Here is a 17,762-nt window from a genome sequence, read left to right as displayed (position 1 = left end):
CTGTTAAGGGCAATTCCACGGGAACAGAATGATGCTGAAACATTTTCAATTTAAAATGTATGCCAAACAAAAAACAATGATCGCAAAGTTAAGCAAACCATACAACTCTATGCACAAGGACAACCTGTAGTCTCTCAGCTCAGATCATAACCAGTTTCCACTGAACATTTTACAAAAACATATTTACTTCAAGACCAGTGCAGATGCAAAGTTCTTCAAGTAATTTTTTTTTTTTTTTAAATATTCAGTGGAAACCGGATATGATCTGAGCTCAGTGAACTACAGGCAGTAAAAGTTATCTGTGATTAAATGCACAGCAAGGCGACTTAACCCTATGTGCTTGAACACAGCACATCAGCATACAGGACTCGTCCGGATTTAGAGTGTTTATGGGACTTGTGGTGGATTGGGCTTGTGAAACGGCCGGGGCTATAAAGGCAGATAACAGTCATGTCAAGAACATTTTGGATGAAAAACTCCACTGGGTTCCCTCTCACTTCTAACAATGAGAGAATACGTTTGACTAGTCTATGGATTTGAGTAAAGGCTCTGACACTCTAAGCCTCTCTATTTCGACTTTCTCCAGAAGGAAGTCAAGATGCTTCAAATCGCCTCATTAGAGACTGCCACAGCTGACTGGCCGAGTTAACACATGGACCTGCTATCGAGTTCTGGTTGAAACTCAGAGCTCCTACATCCCCTATCCTGGACAAGGTTACTGGTTAAGTCGATCACTTCACAGTTCAGACACAGCCTCACTGCTCTGCTGTTCTCCGGGGCTCTGTGCCCTGTCCAGACAGGACAGGACTGACAGTACTTAAAAAGAAAGGGGGGTGCAAGGTACGTGCTTAGAAGGATGAGTCTCTTTAGAGAACATGAGAGGGAGAGACTGGCTTCTAGAGAGGCCCTCCCTTATCTGTCTCAGCCTCTCGACTGTTATCCTGATGGCATATTTCAGAAAACCCAGTAAGACACAGGGAAGTCTCAGGGGGCAGGGACAGTCTATGGCTCTGAATGCATAACAGAATGTGTAATAGGAGGGATGTCATTGTACCATTTCATACACCTGAGGAGGCGTAGGCAGGGACGCAATCTTTGGCTACAGCGAGCTCACTGCACATGGAGGGTGACATGCTGAAGGAATTTGGTGACAGCAAGATTCACTTAGATTGTTTTTCTTTTTGACATTCAGGAGGAGAGCAGTCGGGCATTCCGTGTGTGTGCGTGTGTGTGTGTGTGTGTGTGTGTGTGTGTGTGTGTGTGTGTGTGTGTGTGTGTGCGTGTAGAGAGATCAGTTTGAGAGACACGTAGGTGTAGGGGGTGGGCGTTGAACCACAGGACCCAGAGAGACCGTAAACTAAAAAGATCTCATCTAATGAGGCTCGTGTAAAACTCTTTCTAGTGGAAAGATGAATGCTGCGACCGCAGCCTAGATCCCATCTAGGCTGCTTTGCTCCAATCTCCCTGATTGGCAGACCACGCAGGTGGGCACCAGGCAGGCAGCACATCTCCTAGGGAGAGAAGAGGGAGCCAGAGCAGGCAGACAGGAGGAATAGAGTAGAGGAGAGAAAAGGCTAGAGCTTAAGGCCAGTTTTAAGGCCAGGCAGTGTCACTGCCAGCACAGCAGGCAGCAAGGCCAAATGACTCCACACACCGAGGGCAAAACTGTCCTATTTAAACGGCAATGATGCAGCCATTTCTTGCTGGGTCATCATACCCCATAGCATATCTTATGCCATGTTAAGCATGGAGGTAAAATGTGAGCAGGAGTAATGAGTGCACCTTGATTCAACCCCCAGGTATGCTCACACTCCAATGGACAGGAACATACGGGGGGTTATGGTTATCAACGCTACACAAATGTAGTGCTTTGTATTTCTACTCTCTCACACCGATACAGCACAACTTATGATCCCTGAGTGTTCAACTAAGTCTGCCGAGATCTACCAGGTGTGAGATTACTACACAACTGGCACACAGCACTCCGGGAGTTGTTGTCAGGTAAGCACAGAACATAACGCAAAACCCACCTTCATAGTGTGGTGGGTTCTAAATGATGTCCTATCCATATGGTGGTTGTTCTGTTGTGTGATGCCTCACAGTAAAAACCTTCCCAGTGGAAACACAGTAACTTTTGTGGTTCCAATGAAGATATTCATTAGTGCCACCTTGAGTGCCGTTCCAACAGATTGCAAGAAACCTCCAGGCATCCCAGCAGGGGATGTACGTTCATTGAGATGCATAGTCACATATGGCAAATGTAAGTTTGACTGTCATGTTCATAGGGGTAGAAAGGGGCATTGCGCCCCACAGGACAAGCTGCAACAGAGCTATTTTCATTAGTGCAAACAAGTATCAAACCAGCAATCTTCATTACCGCAAAGAACACATGATTCATTACTCGTGTCTTTTAATACAGTTGAATCATACTATTTTGTATACAGCTGTTCATATCTTGGCATATTAAAAGCATATCACACAACATGTTCCCCATGTAGGCTTGTGTTGTATCTCCAAAGAGTAGTGTGCAGCGTGTTCTACAGTAACAAAGTCCTTCAGGTCAGAGAGGAGATCTATTTACAATACTACAAATCAACTCTCACTTCAGAGTAAACAGGAGCTCCGGATAAGAGAACAGAAAGGAAAGCAGAGGAAAAGAAAGGCAAACAGACACACTTCTCTGAGGCAAGAAGCCAGAGGAGAGGACTGAGTGACAGCGCAGTGCTTACCCTCCAAGCTATGACTTTATTTCTGTCCAAAACTTTTAGTCAGTCACCAACTCCAAAAGGCTAAACATATCCTACCCAAGATGGCACTCTAAAACCGTGGCCCATCCATCACTAACCAGGTCATTACTAACGTGCTCTCTCATGAATGTTGTGGCTTAATTAGGGATGAGAGTAAACAGATTGTTTACTGTAAAAGCGGGTGTCTTGTAACGGATACAAATGGCTGTGGACCCTGGGCTATGATTAATATCCTCCGTGTCGCGACCCTCTGCCTGCCGTAAACAGGGAAGATGCACTTTATAATCATACCAGCCAAAACAGTGGTAACAAGCCTTCAGCCCACTGTTTGCTAATGAGTCGTGATTTACCTGTAAATACAGGAATGTAGACAGAGCCAACAATTCTTGTGATCTTGTGATAGTCAGTCACTTGAAAATTGCTAGTGTGAAATGATTCACTGATTTGTTCGCTCGTAATAAGAGGGCTTCTCTCATCTCGTCAGATTGGCTCTAGAAAAATAATGTACACGCACAAAAATGTCTGTCACTAAGACTTTCAGGACATTCTGAGAAACAGAGATTGCATTCAAACTGCATTAGCATTTTAGTGGGGAGAGAAGTAGGTCTAACAACATACATAGGGAAAGATATTGCCTCGACTGAAATGTTCTTATGACTTTGTCCTTCCTAGCCAAAAGATGGCCTTTGCCTACTCATCTAGTTTCCCTGACTGTGCTCAAAGAGTTGGAAACACTATGTTTCGATCCTATAATTTTTTTTTTTCACCTTCTCATTTACAACTGCGAAGATGGCCAAGATAAAGCAAAGCAGTGCGACAAAAACAACAGTTACACATGGGATAAAGAAACGTACAGTCAATAACACAATAGAAACATCTGTATATAGTGTGTGCAAATGAAGTAAGGATCACAGTTGCATCACAGTTGTATAACAAAATCACAATGGCTGACTGTGTTTTCAGCTTGACTAACCTCAACACTGACAAGAGAGAATACAGGATGTGGCAGGTGCAGTGAAAAATACATGTTTTCTTGTCTCACAACCATAAACAGGATTAGCTACTTGATGACAGAGGAAACAGGCTTAAAGAAGAGAGCGGCTGTGGAGTGGAGCCTACAGGCGTGCGGTGCGGTTTCATGCCAGCCCTATATGGTAGCTAGCTGTGTTCCTGGCCACGCTTGCTTGCGTTTGCCTACAGCCCGTTGGAGGCGGCTAAAAATAGGAGCGGGCCTCGTCACCCGCGGAAAACCTAAGACCTTGTGTTCGGACTGAGGGAAAAGGCAAACTCCAAAAGGTGACCTTGGGTTCGAGCTGCTGGGAAGCTTTGTTCCTCTGGACTGATGTCACTCACACAAACCCAGGAGACACGCAGACAAGAGTATAACCAAGAGCTGGAAAGAAATTAAATCAATGGATTTTATTTCCCCTCTTATTTCAAAAATAAAAGCCTGTCTGTCTGGAATGAGAGCGTGCAGCAGCGGCAGAATTCTATGCTGAGTACATTTTAAAACTCAGTGGCTGAGTAGGAGTGACTAACCGAGTCAGTTTCTGTGTGCTTATCCCTTTGACAATGCAACTCTCTGAAGACTAGGCTATACACTTTGAAGTACCCCCCCCCCACCATTTATTTGAATCATCTCCACACACAGCAACATGTAGAACCAAAACCTGAGGCTGTTATCTTCAGCTGGACCATACCCTAAACTCTGTACTAAACTAATAACAAAACACGAGAAAAGCAGAAGATAAATACATTGACATTTCTCAAACCTTCACGTGTGTGTTTGATGGGAAAATAAAATTTTCCAAACTCCACCGACCAGAGTGTTTTTTCACACAGTGCCTGTGGAGCTTATGCCATTGGGCCCTGGATACACCACTGGCTGTAGGAAATGACTCATTACAGAGAGTCAAAACAGGACTACTGCTAGTCACACAATATGACTGAACAGAGAACAGGTCAAAAAGACTACAGAAGCCCAGCTTACTAGCTAAATCCTTGGCTAAGGCGAGAAAAGAGGCAGGTTTGTTAACTGGTTCCAGGTTTCTTAATCGTAAAGGTAGGGAGCATATTAGATCCAGGCTAAACTGCATCGATAATGGAGAGGGAGAGATCCAACAAGCTGCTTCCATGTGTCTGGGAGAGACTCCATGGCCAAGGCTGTCTGTGTTCCAGCCAAGCCCAGCCAGACTCCCTGCAGACCAGGCCCTGATCGTATCAGTGACCGTCAGACAGACATGAGCCTATTTCAACAGCAGCTCCTCCACTCTCTCACCCCACTGAGAACCACACTGTTTAAATAGCACTGCTGGCGCTACAACACATCTCCAAACAAGATCATTCTAATGCCTCAAACAGAGAACAGCCAAACGCACCGGCCACCATTAATGACAGGCCCAGAAATGTAGGCAGGTTTTGCAGAGGTATTTAACTTGGTTCCCCCAGATCTCTGAATTATTTAGTCTTACATGATATTTCTTCCTCCCACTGACATGGTAAAACATTCACATTGTGGGGTACTCAGTGCTCACTTCAACCATTAGAGCCTGAATACCCATGGTGTATAGAGGTATATGTAAGCTTCACTAGAAAGAGGGAGGGAGAGAAGAGGATTACACCCCAAAAACCTTCTCCTGACTCTGATTGACGCAAGGTTCCAGATAATAAAAATCTCCCCAGCGAAAGATTGTTACAGTAATCAGGTATGAGCGTGTATGACTGTTTGTGCTGTCCCTAATCTCTGAATGGATTTTAAAACCTCTGGGGTCCATCTAGCCCATTCATTTCTGATTCCCAAATAGCGTCGGTCGGTTATGTAAAATTACCTATGGCTCCGGAAATCAATATCTGATCCATTGAGGAGTTAAGTGCTTTGCTCTGACAGGTCGGCCTATCCCATTCAGCAACGCGTCAGGTGATGGAAAACTGGCCAGCCGTAAATAACAGCAGGTCTAAGTCAGCCCTGTATTAATCCCCATCCATTGCTCATAGGAGGAAAAACATCCATGGTCTAAATCAGAGGTGACCAGGGGCCTTCACTTCAGTACAACTTATGAATGGTTAACAACTCCACTGCATCAATAGCTTTTTTCAGAAGGTCCTGGTATAATTGATCTTGCAGTACATTAAGCGGTATGCGGTGCGGACATCAGCCGCAATGAGCACATCAGGAGGAGAGCCTCTTTATGGCTCTTCCCTCATCCCTTGTCATGATGATGAACAAGTGTCTGTTCAGCTCTCCAATCCGTCGCTCAGGGCTGGTTGATCGACAGGGACGGGGCTGACCAGTATGCAGGGCTGTGGCTGTACTGCCATGCATCTGTTTAGTTTCACTGATACATTCTTTATCAAAGGTTCCGGCCCACATTGACTTCCACCCAAGCAAAAGGGGCAGGGGCCGTCACTGAAGCCAGGGAGAGATCTCAGAGGCTGCCTACCAGGCCCCATCTCCCCTACCACACGCCCCCCGGCTTCCTGCACGTGTCTCGGCCTCCACTGTCTTGCTCAAAGCAGCTTAAAGCAGGTTGGGCGTACAGAACCAACTCCCTCTACTTTCTCCTGCAGGACTCGGAGGAGCTCCCTGGACTCAGGTTCTAAGTCTCACATCAATGTGTCCGCCTCTCTTAGAGGATGAAAGGGTGAGCAGAGCTCAGTACGCTCAGTTTTAGAGAGGAGGAAATGGATCCAATCTGCTGGGAGGTGGCACAGCCTCACTGTACTGGTGTTGGAATACAACAAAGGAGAATACTATAAACACGCCTGGTACACTTGTTATGTCTGTCAATAACACCATCTCCAAGCTCTGCATACCAGGACATTATTTTCTATGGTGGTAAGTCAAACACCCTATTCCCTGTGTAAATCAGGACTAGGTTCTGCTACAGGTTAGCTGCAGAGCACTAGAAAGCAACATTATGACACACTTATCACATTGTTGTGATGAAAAACTGCATGGGACAGGCTTGCCAATCCAAGAAGAACAAAAAAAAGTGTTGCTTTTAACCACAAACCTCTAGAACCTATAGTCTTACCGCATGATGCGTCACTGCCGTACTAGCATTCCCCTGGCGTTCCCTCATCTGAAAACAATATGCAATGAACTAGCTGGTACATCTACCTACTGTAAGCCCTTTTAGTCCTGTGGATATCTGTCTCAGGATATAGTCGCTCTATCAGAGCGGACTTTAACATAATAAATACACCAGGTATAGAATTACATATTCCCCACTCTCCAAACTTTACAAAAAGAACCAGCAAAGGTGGTTCATTGTAGTTGCTTCTGTGAAGCACGCTCCCTTGTTCCTGCCATTGCTGCTTGTGCTTAACGGTGTGACTTGCCTCTCCTCAAGCTCCTCTCATCTACATTTTACAGTTCAGAAATCACATGAATATGAATGGAAGCGAAAATACGAGGTCTCATTACAATGAATTACAATGAGGTTTCCACACAAAACATGCAGTGCAATGCAAGTCCTAAACATAACACATTGACATGTTCTTTGTATATTCATTAGTACAGGGAATTTCAATAGCAAGCCAATATGCACTTTTTTTACAGTGCATGCTGTAAGCTGATGAAACATTCCCCCAGTGTCTCTCAGTCAGAACAAAATGATGGGAAGCACAATGAATGTGTGAACTCTTGAGAATTCCTGTAGGGAATTAATACACTCAAAAACCTGGCTGCTTCTGGTGTCTGGTGTTAAAAGGTAAAGAATTACTGTCAACCTCACTCTCCAGTAGTATGACTTGCATAAACCCGCAAGAGGACCTATTTCATACCATTTTATCTTAATTGGAGGGAAATGATATTAAATTAGATAATTGCTCTGAAATAATTGGCAATATTTGATAAACAGCATCCTTCAGAATGATGCATGGCTTCATAACCTAAAACTCAATTCTGTGGCGTGTGGGGGGAAAATAATTGCAGTATGCTCTCCATTTTATTAAAAACCTCTTACAGACAAAAATGTGTTAGAGGCAGAAATGATTTCCGTTCAGAACTCCGACAGAGTTTCCAGCCTTGATAATTCTATAAATATTTGATAATAAGTCATCCACAGTGAGCATCCACAGTGAGCATCCACAGTGAGCATCCACAGTGAGCATCCACAGTGAGCATCCACAGTGAGCATCCACAGTGAGCATCCACATTGAGCATCCACAGTGAGCATCCACATTGGAGACAGAAAAAGAGGGGATACAAAGATCAGCTTCTTTTTATGCTTCTCTTTAGATTGGGCCTCTTCATATACTTTCTTTGCTGAGCTCATTGAACTTCTAAGTGTCTTTCTCCCACGTTGGTGTTGCTACTGCTGTTCTGTTTATGAGAGCCACTTAGCTTGGAACCAAGGTTCAGTAGCTCCCTAAAAACATTTTGAAATGGGGAGAGAAAAAGCATAGATTTTCTGGTTGGAAAAGTCCTCATGTCTGCTGAAATTCAACTGGAGGAGTCTATTTGGTGGGATCTATGACTTGACCTTATTTTCCAACCATGCATTAGAGCAGGTAATTAAAAAACTCTGACTGCATGAAGACAAATAGAGGTCTGATATGAGTCATGAGTCACAATAGCTGAACGGGAAAAGGGGTTTGGTTCCTAAGAGATTGTTTCCTGACCATGTGAGAGAACTGCAGTCCCACACAAATCCCAGGGTTAGCAGACACTAGAAGCCCTCCTCTCAGACGAGATTGGCTAAACCCTTGATATATTTCACAGCTTTACATCTCCTTGAAGGACTGCCCTGCACTCAAGAGATTGGCAGGCAGCAAAGCTCTCACCTCTCTTTGACGGTACAACTTCCAGAAACTTTGGGATAACATTGTTCCAACATTGCTGCAATACAATTCTCTGAAGCCTCACGTCACTCTTATCTAGGGGCAATGGTTGTTCAACTATCTCTATGTAATTGTCTCCACTAACATGGTGTCTATCAAACTGTGGCAGATGGAATAAATGAAGTCCTCTTTTCCTTATGACATGTATCAGATCTCATTGAGTTATAGCAGTAGTTCTGGGCAGCACCAGCAGAGTTTTCACAGTTAGGTACATACCTCTTTGCCAGAAAGGTAATAGGCAGAGAGCAGGCCTCCGACAAACCGGATGTTCACTTCAAAGACAGAGACCTCAGCATTCTGCAGAGAGAACAGACAAAGGAGAGAGATGGAGAGATAGAGATACAGAGGAATGGAGAGAGAGACAGAGGGGGAGGAGAGAGACAAAGGTTACATGATTAGGAGTATTCAACCTGCTGAGTCACCAGGCAGCAGCTGGCAGGCGGTACACAGGGTAGGAATATCCTCACATCACACACTGAACGTAAACACTGCAGACATACACAGGGTTCTACACTAACTCTTTCAGTTGGTGGCACCAGCAGAATGATTGGGTCCCATCAATTTTTTAAATACAAAAAATGTATATAGATGTGGGCTACAGCTGAGGACACACTGAGGTATCACCATCCTTATCCCATGCCTTTACAGAGGACTCTGTACAGTACATCAGAGAAGTGATCAAATAGTGTCATTTTAGAGTAAACTACCTAATGTTACAACAACAAACATTTGACCAACTGTATCGATACAATAGTGTGGTCCACTATCCCCACAGTTAAAATGGAACACAAAGAGAAGGGTCTGTCAGAGAACAGACTTCCACAGAGCTCACACAGCGCTGAGGCTAAACAACTCTGGGAAAAGTTATCTAGAATTCAGAAACTACCCACATTGGGTTCAATTTACGTGTGTTATTTCATCTTAAGGTCAAGCTAGGAAGCACGAGTTGCCACCAACAAATTTAAGCAATATGAAGAGGTGATGCGATGCCTTCCTGGTATGGAACCCCATCATGCCCAAACACAGACCTGCACTCAGCCCATTTCCCTCCGAAGGGCCCCAGGCTTGGTTTTCTCCATTGGAATAGGCAGACTTATTACCCATTCCTCATGTAGATTGTCATTACTCTGAAAAGAAGCATGTGGAGCCTGTCAATCCAGGATAAATTGCTATTCTTTTAATACTGAGAAATGATGGCTTTCATAACCTCATTCTAACTTCCAGCCCTTTGCTTTATATGATAGATGATGTAGAGTGGCCTTCAAATATTTAAGTTAATCATATTATTATGTGCTTATTCCTTGAGGTTTTACTGAGAGGAAATGTTCATGTTATTGCCTCTACTTTGAGTGTACCACATAAAACATTTTTAAATAAAAATGGTGCTTTTTACATTGGACTAAACTTTATCTTTCCACAATATGAGAAACTTGCGTTCCTAATGGGGGGAGAGGGGCTCAGTGACCATGCATGGTAATTATACCAAATAACAACTAAATATCAGTAGATACAACTTTTTTTATCCTCATTTTACCATGGGTAATTTGTTTCCTGCAGACTATTTGTTTTGGGACAAACAACAGAATATTTGTTAACATGTTTTTTTTATGTTGAATTGTAAAGCTTTATCTCTTAGATTTTCCCATACAAAGGCTTCTGCAGAGCATGATTTCAATGACAATTTTTACATGAGTAAACTAATCTGGTCGGGAGAGATTCTGTAACTTATATTCTTTAATAGTAGAGAACCTGTGACAGGCAGGCAATTTAATTTAACAGCAGGCAACCTTATAATTTAAATCTAATGTATTTAGTCCAAACCTGCAGACTGTGAAACCCAAATTCGTCATATTTCTGTTAGCATTATCAATGGTGTGTTAATGACTTAAAATTTTGACAGATGGCAGTTGTTTAAATGGGGAAGGCATTTTTCATTGCTGGAATTAAGTGTTTTTCCCCTGACTATGGACTGAATGACTTGGCACACCTCAGTGGAAATAACTGTTGAGGAGGGGTTGAACTCTCCTGAGGACACAGCTCTGTGTAGCTAGGGTGCTTTCCACTCTAAGAGACCTTAGAGAGCTATTCTGGCCCTCAGTCAAGGACTTCAGTGAGGCCAAAGAATCAAAAGGATTTCATGACAGTCTGCTGCACTGCACCCAGGGTTCAATTACACAAAATGGAAAGTTAAGGATACTGATGAGGTAAAAAAAAAAAAATACATGAAGAACATCCAAATGTGATTGTACTGTATTGTACAAAAGGTGTGAACTCTGTAAAAAAGGATCAAATCTAGACCATCAAAATAACTTAAACTGACAACCTCAACGTATTCAGACCAGATGTTACGGGTTGCACAATTTGAATTTACATCAATATTACAGTGAAACCAAAGCAGTCTCACACACGGTATCTTGGCACGAGTCATTGCTGAATTCTCCAATGTCTGAAGAGGTCCTGCTGCTGTTTGTGTAAATATGCAATGTCTTCATGGAAGACTTCATAAACACTGGGGACAAACTTGGCTGTACTGAACCGTGGTTCATTAAAACCTCACTGTTAATTGGGTGGTAAAGTAGGGTGAGTGTCTGACTGAACACCATTCATTCTTCAGCCATGTGACAACCCACAGCTCTCCGTATCATGACCATCTACTGAAGACTCTAGTCAGGCCTAACTTCAACCTGAATCAGATTTGATGTTATAATCTTATCAATTATACTCCCTGTCTATGTTAAATGAATGAGCTCCTCTTCCACTGAAAAATTACAAAAGACACTAGGGAAAATAATTGAGATGGTCTGAGGGAATGGAAGGATGGAATGATGAAATCAAATCAAATTGTATTGGTCACATACACATATTTAGCAGATGTTATCGCAAGTGTAGCGAAATGCTTGTGTTCCTTGCTCCAACAGTGCAGTAGTATCTAACAGAGCAGAAGTATCTAAAAACAATTCACAACAATGCACACAAATCTAAAAGTAAAATAATGTAATTAAGAAATACATAAATATTACATTGAGCAATGTTGGAGTGGCATTGACTAAAATACATTAGAATAGAATACAGTATATACATATGAGATGATTAAAGCAGTATGTAAACATTATTTAAACATTCTTAAACTGACTAGTGTTCCATTATTATTGTGGCCAGTGATTCCAAGGTTATGTATATAGGGCAGCAGCCTATACAGTCTAATGGCCTTGAGATAGAAGCTGTTTTTCAGTCTCTCGGTCCCAGCTTTGATGCACCTGTACTGACCTCGCCTTCTGGAAGATAGCAGGGTGAACAGGCCATGGCTCGGGTGGTTGATGTCCTTGATGACATCGGGTGCTGTAGGTGTGCTGGAGGGCAGGTAGTTTGCCCCAGGTGATGCGTTGGGCTGACCACACCACCCTCTGGAGAGCCCTGCTATTGCGGGTGGTGCAGTTGCCATACCAGGCGGTGATACAGCCTGACAGGATGCTCTCAATTGTGCATCTGTAAAGGTTTGTGAGGTTTGTAGGTGTCTTCACTACACTGTCTGTGTGGGTGTACCGTCAGTGATGTGTACGCCGAGGAACTTGAAGCTTTCCACCTTCTCCACTGCGGTCCCGTCGATGTGGATAGGGGAGTGTCCCCCTGCTGTTTCCTGAAGTCCACGATCAGCTCCTGTGTTTTGTTGACATTAAGTGAGAGGTTATTTTCCTGGCACCACTCTCCCAGGGCCCTCATCTCCTCCCTGTAGGCTGTCTCGTCATTGTTGGTAATCAGGCCTACTACTGTCGCATTGTCTGCAAACTTGATGATTGAGTTGGGGGCGTGCGTGGCCACGCTGTCATGGGTGAAGAGGGAGTACAAGAGGGGACTGAACACGCACCCTTATGGGGTCCCTGTGTTCAGGAAGTCCAGGACCCAGTTGCACAGGGTGGGGTTCAGACCCAGGGCCCTGAGTTTAATGATGAGCTTGGAGGGTACTATGCTGTTGAATGCTGAGCTATAGTCAATGAACAGCATTCTTACATAGATATTCCTCTTGTCCAGATGGGATAGGGCAGTGTGCAGTGCAAGGCAGTGTGCAGTGCAATTGTCTGTGGATATATTGGGGCGTAAAGCAAATTGAAGTGGGTCTAGGGTGTAATGTAGAGGTGATATGATCCTTAACTAGCCTCTAAAAGCATTTCATGAAGACAGAAGTGAGTGCTATGGGGCGTTAGTCATTTAGATCAGATACCTTTGCTTTCTTGGGTACAGGAACAATGGTGAACATCTTGAAGCAAGTGGGGACAGCAGACTAGGATAGGGAGAGATTGAATATGTCCGTAAACACACTTAAATATCTTACTCAAGTCTTCTCTGGCCACGGAGAAGGAGAGCCCACAGTCCTTGGTAGCGGGCCGCGTAGGTGGCACTGTGTTATCCTCAAAGCGGGCAAAAGAAGGCGTTTAGCTTGTCCAGAAGCAAGACATCAGTGTCCGTGACATGGCTGGTTTTCCCTTCATAGTCCGTGATTGTTTGTAGACCCTGCCACATACACTACCGTTCAAAAGTTTGGGGTCACTTAGAAATGTCCTTGTTTTTCATGAAAACATACATGAAATTAGTTGCAAAATGAATAGGAAATATAGTCAAGACATTGACAAAGTTATAATGTTTTTTAATTGAAATAATAATTGTGTCCTTCAAACTTTGTTTTCGTCAAAGAATCCTCAATTTGCAACAATTTCAGACTTGCAGACCTTTGGCATTCTAGTTGTCAATGTGTTGAGGTGATCTGAAGATTTCACCCCATGCTTCCTGAAGCACCTCCCACAAGTTGGATTGGCTTGATGGGCACTTCGTACATACCATACGGTCAAGCTGCTCCCACAACAGCTCAATAGGGTTGAGATCCGGTCACTGTGCTGGCAACTCCATTACAGACAGAATACCAGCTGACTGCTTCTTCCCTAAATAGTTATTGCGTAGTTTGGAGCTGTGCTTTGAGTCATTGTCCTGTTGTAGGAGGAAATTGGCTCCAATTAACATGAGCCTAAAGACATGTTGCGCAACATGAGCTCATGGGCTCTCATGAAGTGTTTGATGACCTTTTTGATCACATTTGCATTGATGTCAGAGTGATTAGAGGGACAATGGAGTGCTGAGTATCAGGCAGTTAGCAAGTTTGGTAGGCTAGTAATGACCAAAAGCAGCATCAGAGCGGTCATGTGGAACGATCATGTGGAATTTGACTGCCTTCATGACTCGTGACCGCCGGTGTGGTCACCGCAACAGCCCTAGCTCAGACTGACTCAGGCATTTTGTCCCTAAAAAAAAACTCTCAAAATGCAGTCCCCAGATGGCGTCAAGCACTCCTCCAGCATCTTTTCATTTTTTCTGCGTCTCACGAATGTTCTTCTTTGTGATTCGAACACCTCCGACTTAGATGTCTGTCCATAACACTATGTGTTCTTTTGCCCATATTAATATTTTATTTTTATTGGCCAGTCTGAGATATGGCTTTTTCTTTGCAACTCTGCCTAGAAGACCAGCATCCTGGAGTCGCCTCTTCACTGTTGACATTGAGACTGGTGTTTTGCGAGCACTATTTAATGAAGCTGGCAGTTGAGGACTTATGAGCCGTCCGTTTCTCAAACTAGACACTCTAATGTACTTGTACTCTTGCTCAGTTGTGCACCGGGGCCCCCCACTCCTCTTGCTATTCTGGTTAGAGACAGTTTGAGCTGTTCTGTGAATGGAGTAGTACACAGCGTTGTACAAGATCTTCAGCTTCTTGGCAATTTCTTGCATGGAATAGCCTTCATTTCTCAGAACAAGTATAGACTGACGAGTTTCATAAGAAAGTCCTTTGTTTCTGGACATTTTGAGCCTGTAATCGAACCCACAAATGCTGATGCTCCAGATACTCAACTAGTCTAAAGCAGGCCAGCTTTATTGCTTCCTTAATCAGAACAGTTTTCAGCTGTGCTAACATAATTGCAAAAGGGTTTTCTAATGATCAATAATAAACTTGGATTAGCTAACACAACATGCCATTGGAACACAGGAGTGATTGTTGCTGATAATGGGCCTCTGTACGCCTATGTAGATATTCCATAAAAAATTATCAGTTTCCAGCTACAATAGTCATTTACAACATCAACAATGTCTCCACTGTATTTCTGATCAATTTGATGTTATTTTAAAATGGACAAACATTTTTGGTTTTCTTTCAAATACATGGACGTTTCTAAGTGACCCCAAACTTTTGAACGGTAGTGTACGTATCGTGTCTGAGCCGTTGAATTGCGACTCCACTTTGTCTCTGTACAGACGTTTTGCCTGTTTGATTGCCTTACGGAAGGAATAACTACACTGTTTGTATTCAGCCATATTCCCAGTCACTTTGCCATGGTTAAATGTAGTGGTTCGCGCTTTCAGTTTTGCGCGAATGCTGCCCTCTAACTACGGTTTCTGGTTTTGGTAGGTTTTAATAGTCACAGTGGGTACAACATCTCCTATACACTTCCTGATGAACTCAGTCACCGTATCCATGTATTTGTCAGTGTTATTCTCAGAAGCTACCTGGAACATATCCCAGTCTGCGTGATCAAAACAATCTTGATGCATGGATTCCGAAAGGTCAGACGAGCGTTGAATTGACCTTAGCACATGTATTTCCTGTTTGAGTTTTTGCCTATAGAAAGGGAGGAGCAAAATGGAGTCCTGATCAGATTTGCCAAAGGGTGGGCGGAGGAGGACCTTATAGGTATTTCAAAAAGTTGAGTAGCAGTGGTCCAATGTTTAACCAGCGCGAGTACTACAGTCAATGTGTTGGTAGAACTTCGGTAGCCTTTTCCTCAAATTTACAAAGCTACAATAAATGCGTCCTCAGGATATGTGGTTTCCAGTTTGCATAAAGTCCAGTGTAGTTCTTTGAGGGCTGTCATGGTATCTGCTTGAGGGGGAATATACACGGCTGTGACTATAACCAAAGAGAATTCTCTTGGGAAATAATACGGACAGCATTTGATGGTGAGGTATTCTAGGTTGGGTGAACAAAAGGACTTGAGTTTCTGTATGTTACCACAATCACACCATGAGTAGTTAATCATGAAACATACACCCCCGCCTTTCCTCTTCCCGGAGAGTTCTTTATTCCTGTCTGCGCGATGTACTGAGAATCCAGCTGGCTGTATGGACAGGAACAGTATATCCAGAGAGAGCAATGTTTCTGTGAAACAATAGTATGTTACAATCCCTGATGTCTCTCGGGAAGGAGACCCTCAGCCTGAGCTCATCTACTTTATTATCCAGAGAATGAACATTAGCGAGAAATATGCTCGGAAGCTGTGGATGGTGTGCACTCCTCCTGAGTTGGACTAGAAGTTCACTCCGAATACTTCTTCTCCGCCGGTAGTGTTTTGGAGCAGCTTCTGGATTAAGTTAAATTGCCCTGGGGGGTACGAACAAAGGATCCAATTCTGGAAAGTCATATTCCTAGTCGTAATGCTGGTGAGTTACCACCACTCTGATATCCTGCTGTACAGTATGTAATAACACAAAAACAATTCTGGAATAATAATGTAAGAAATAACACACAAAATCCAAATTCTGCAAAGTTCCTTATGAGCTAGAAGCAGAGCTGACATGTCTGAAGGCAACATCTTACTCTCTGTTAGAACCTAGTGTAGAGGTTCTAGAGCTGAGGTACTGTATAGCTGAGCTCCATCTCATCACAATGCTGAGAGCAATGGCAGCAAATGACAACAGTAATACTCTGACAGTAAAATCCCCTCAAGGAAGCCCTTGAGAGGTCACAAAGAGCAGCAGTGAAAACCAACTACTGGAGATGATGCACCAATGCACTTACTAAGCCTGGCCTACACTGCTACACAAATAACATGCTGCCATGTCTGTGGATCAGCTGTCAGAAGACTCTTAGTAATACTCATCCTCTGATGCTGTGCGCGTGTGTGTGAGAGTGACAGTATCTACCTGCGCTGCATCTACCTCAAACCTCTGGCTAGAAAATGTCTCCCTTTTGTTAACATGCAGGCCGATGTCCAGCAAGGCTGTGCAGTCATTACACAGCTCGTGCCTTCAGGCTGAAAGTGGAGCCAGGGCCCTTCCATAATACATAACCTCTGCCTTTGTTCCTGCACTGGCCTTGCCTTTCACAGCAGCCCACAACACAAAGCATCTAGGCACAAGGCAGGGGCAAATAAAGACCGGGCACCAGGGGCTTACTTGCTTTCTCGCTCTTCATCTCTTCCCGGCAGGACTGACGGGAGCGTAAAAGAAAAGTCGTCCCTGGCCATTATAGTCCGAGCTGGTTAGCGTGTTGTGTTTGACCAGACCCACTTTATATTCTGACCTTGTGTGTCTGTCTATCCGTCGTGCTCGTCTGTCAGAGTGAGTGGGTGTGCTGGGGCAGAGCCTATTAAAGTGTAACACACAAAGAAGAGCGATGGCAGGGGAGGGACCCTGGTTCAGAGGGCAAGGCAGTGGCTAGCCTACAACGGATGGGCTTTTCGTTTAATAAAATACTTTTTTTTATCAATTTACAGGGCATGACATGAATGAAAAACTGGGGGAGCTCAGCAATAATTGAATTACCAATGCCTTGCTTGTCAATGTCAATTGGCTAGATAATCAAGACAAGTGTCATTCAGGGATCCCCACGACCTTGTCTTGAAAGCTGAACATTAAACTCTGCGACGTCTCCCCTGTTCCAGTGAATCTGTATTGAACAGAGGCATCAGGAGATGCAGTGGTTAGCTCCTGTCTTTCAGTATTCCAGTCATGGCTCCTCACTAATACCACAGTCAGGCGGGATGGAGGGCCAAATGGAAAACCAGACCACTCCATCCATGTTAAGATAATATTGCAAGGGGAGGAGCTGGAGAGGAGGGGGTTGTATCAATCTTTGATTTAGATTATTCTGTATTCAGGAGACAAAGTGAATATTAATGCCCAGTCCACCAGGGCTTTTGTAGGCTCCTTTATTGTTGGAATTGCTGGAGGGCAGTGAAGCCAAAGCCTTTCAATTAAAAGTTTGTTAACACTCTTTATGAAATCTTCTGATCACTTATGCTATTTTCTCTCTCTCCCTCCGTTAGAAAAGCATAAGGGTGGACAAGAATTTAGTGCTTCTTAACGAGAGGGTTCTCCAAGGGGAATAAATAATGAATCTGGTTCCCCAAC

The 17,762-nt window shown here is 43.7% G+C and overlaps 1 protein-coding gene across 1 annotated transcript in view; it reads right to left on the bottom strand.

The window, feature by feature from the left end:
* LOC106571376 (mannosyl-oligosaccharide 1,2-alpha-mannosidase IA) overlaps nucleotides 1–17,762 on the bottom strand; it is a 169,635-nt gene that overhangs the window by 81,468 nt on the left and 70,405 nt on the right. The window contains exon 4 of the mRNA XM_014144392.3: nucleotides 8,808–8,888. Within this exon, the coding sequence (XP_013999867.1) occupies nucleotides 8,808–8,888 (81 nt within the window). The remainder of the gene's footprint in view (nucleotides 1–8,807; nucleotides 8,889–17,762) is intronic.

The sequence above is a fragment of the Salmo salar genome, chromosome 15, assembly GCF_965601325.2.
Source record: "Salmo salar chromosome 15, fSalSal1, whole genome shotgun sequence".
NCBI lineage: Eukaryota > Metazoa > Chordata > Actinopteri > Salmoniformes > Salmonidae > Salmo > Salmo salar.
Note: the sequence above shows the minus strand (reverse complement) of the source record. Positions and strands in the feature narration are given on the sequence as shown.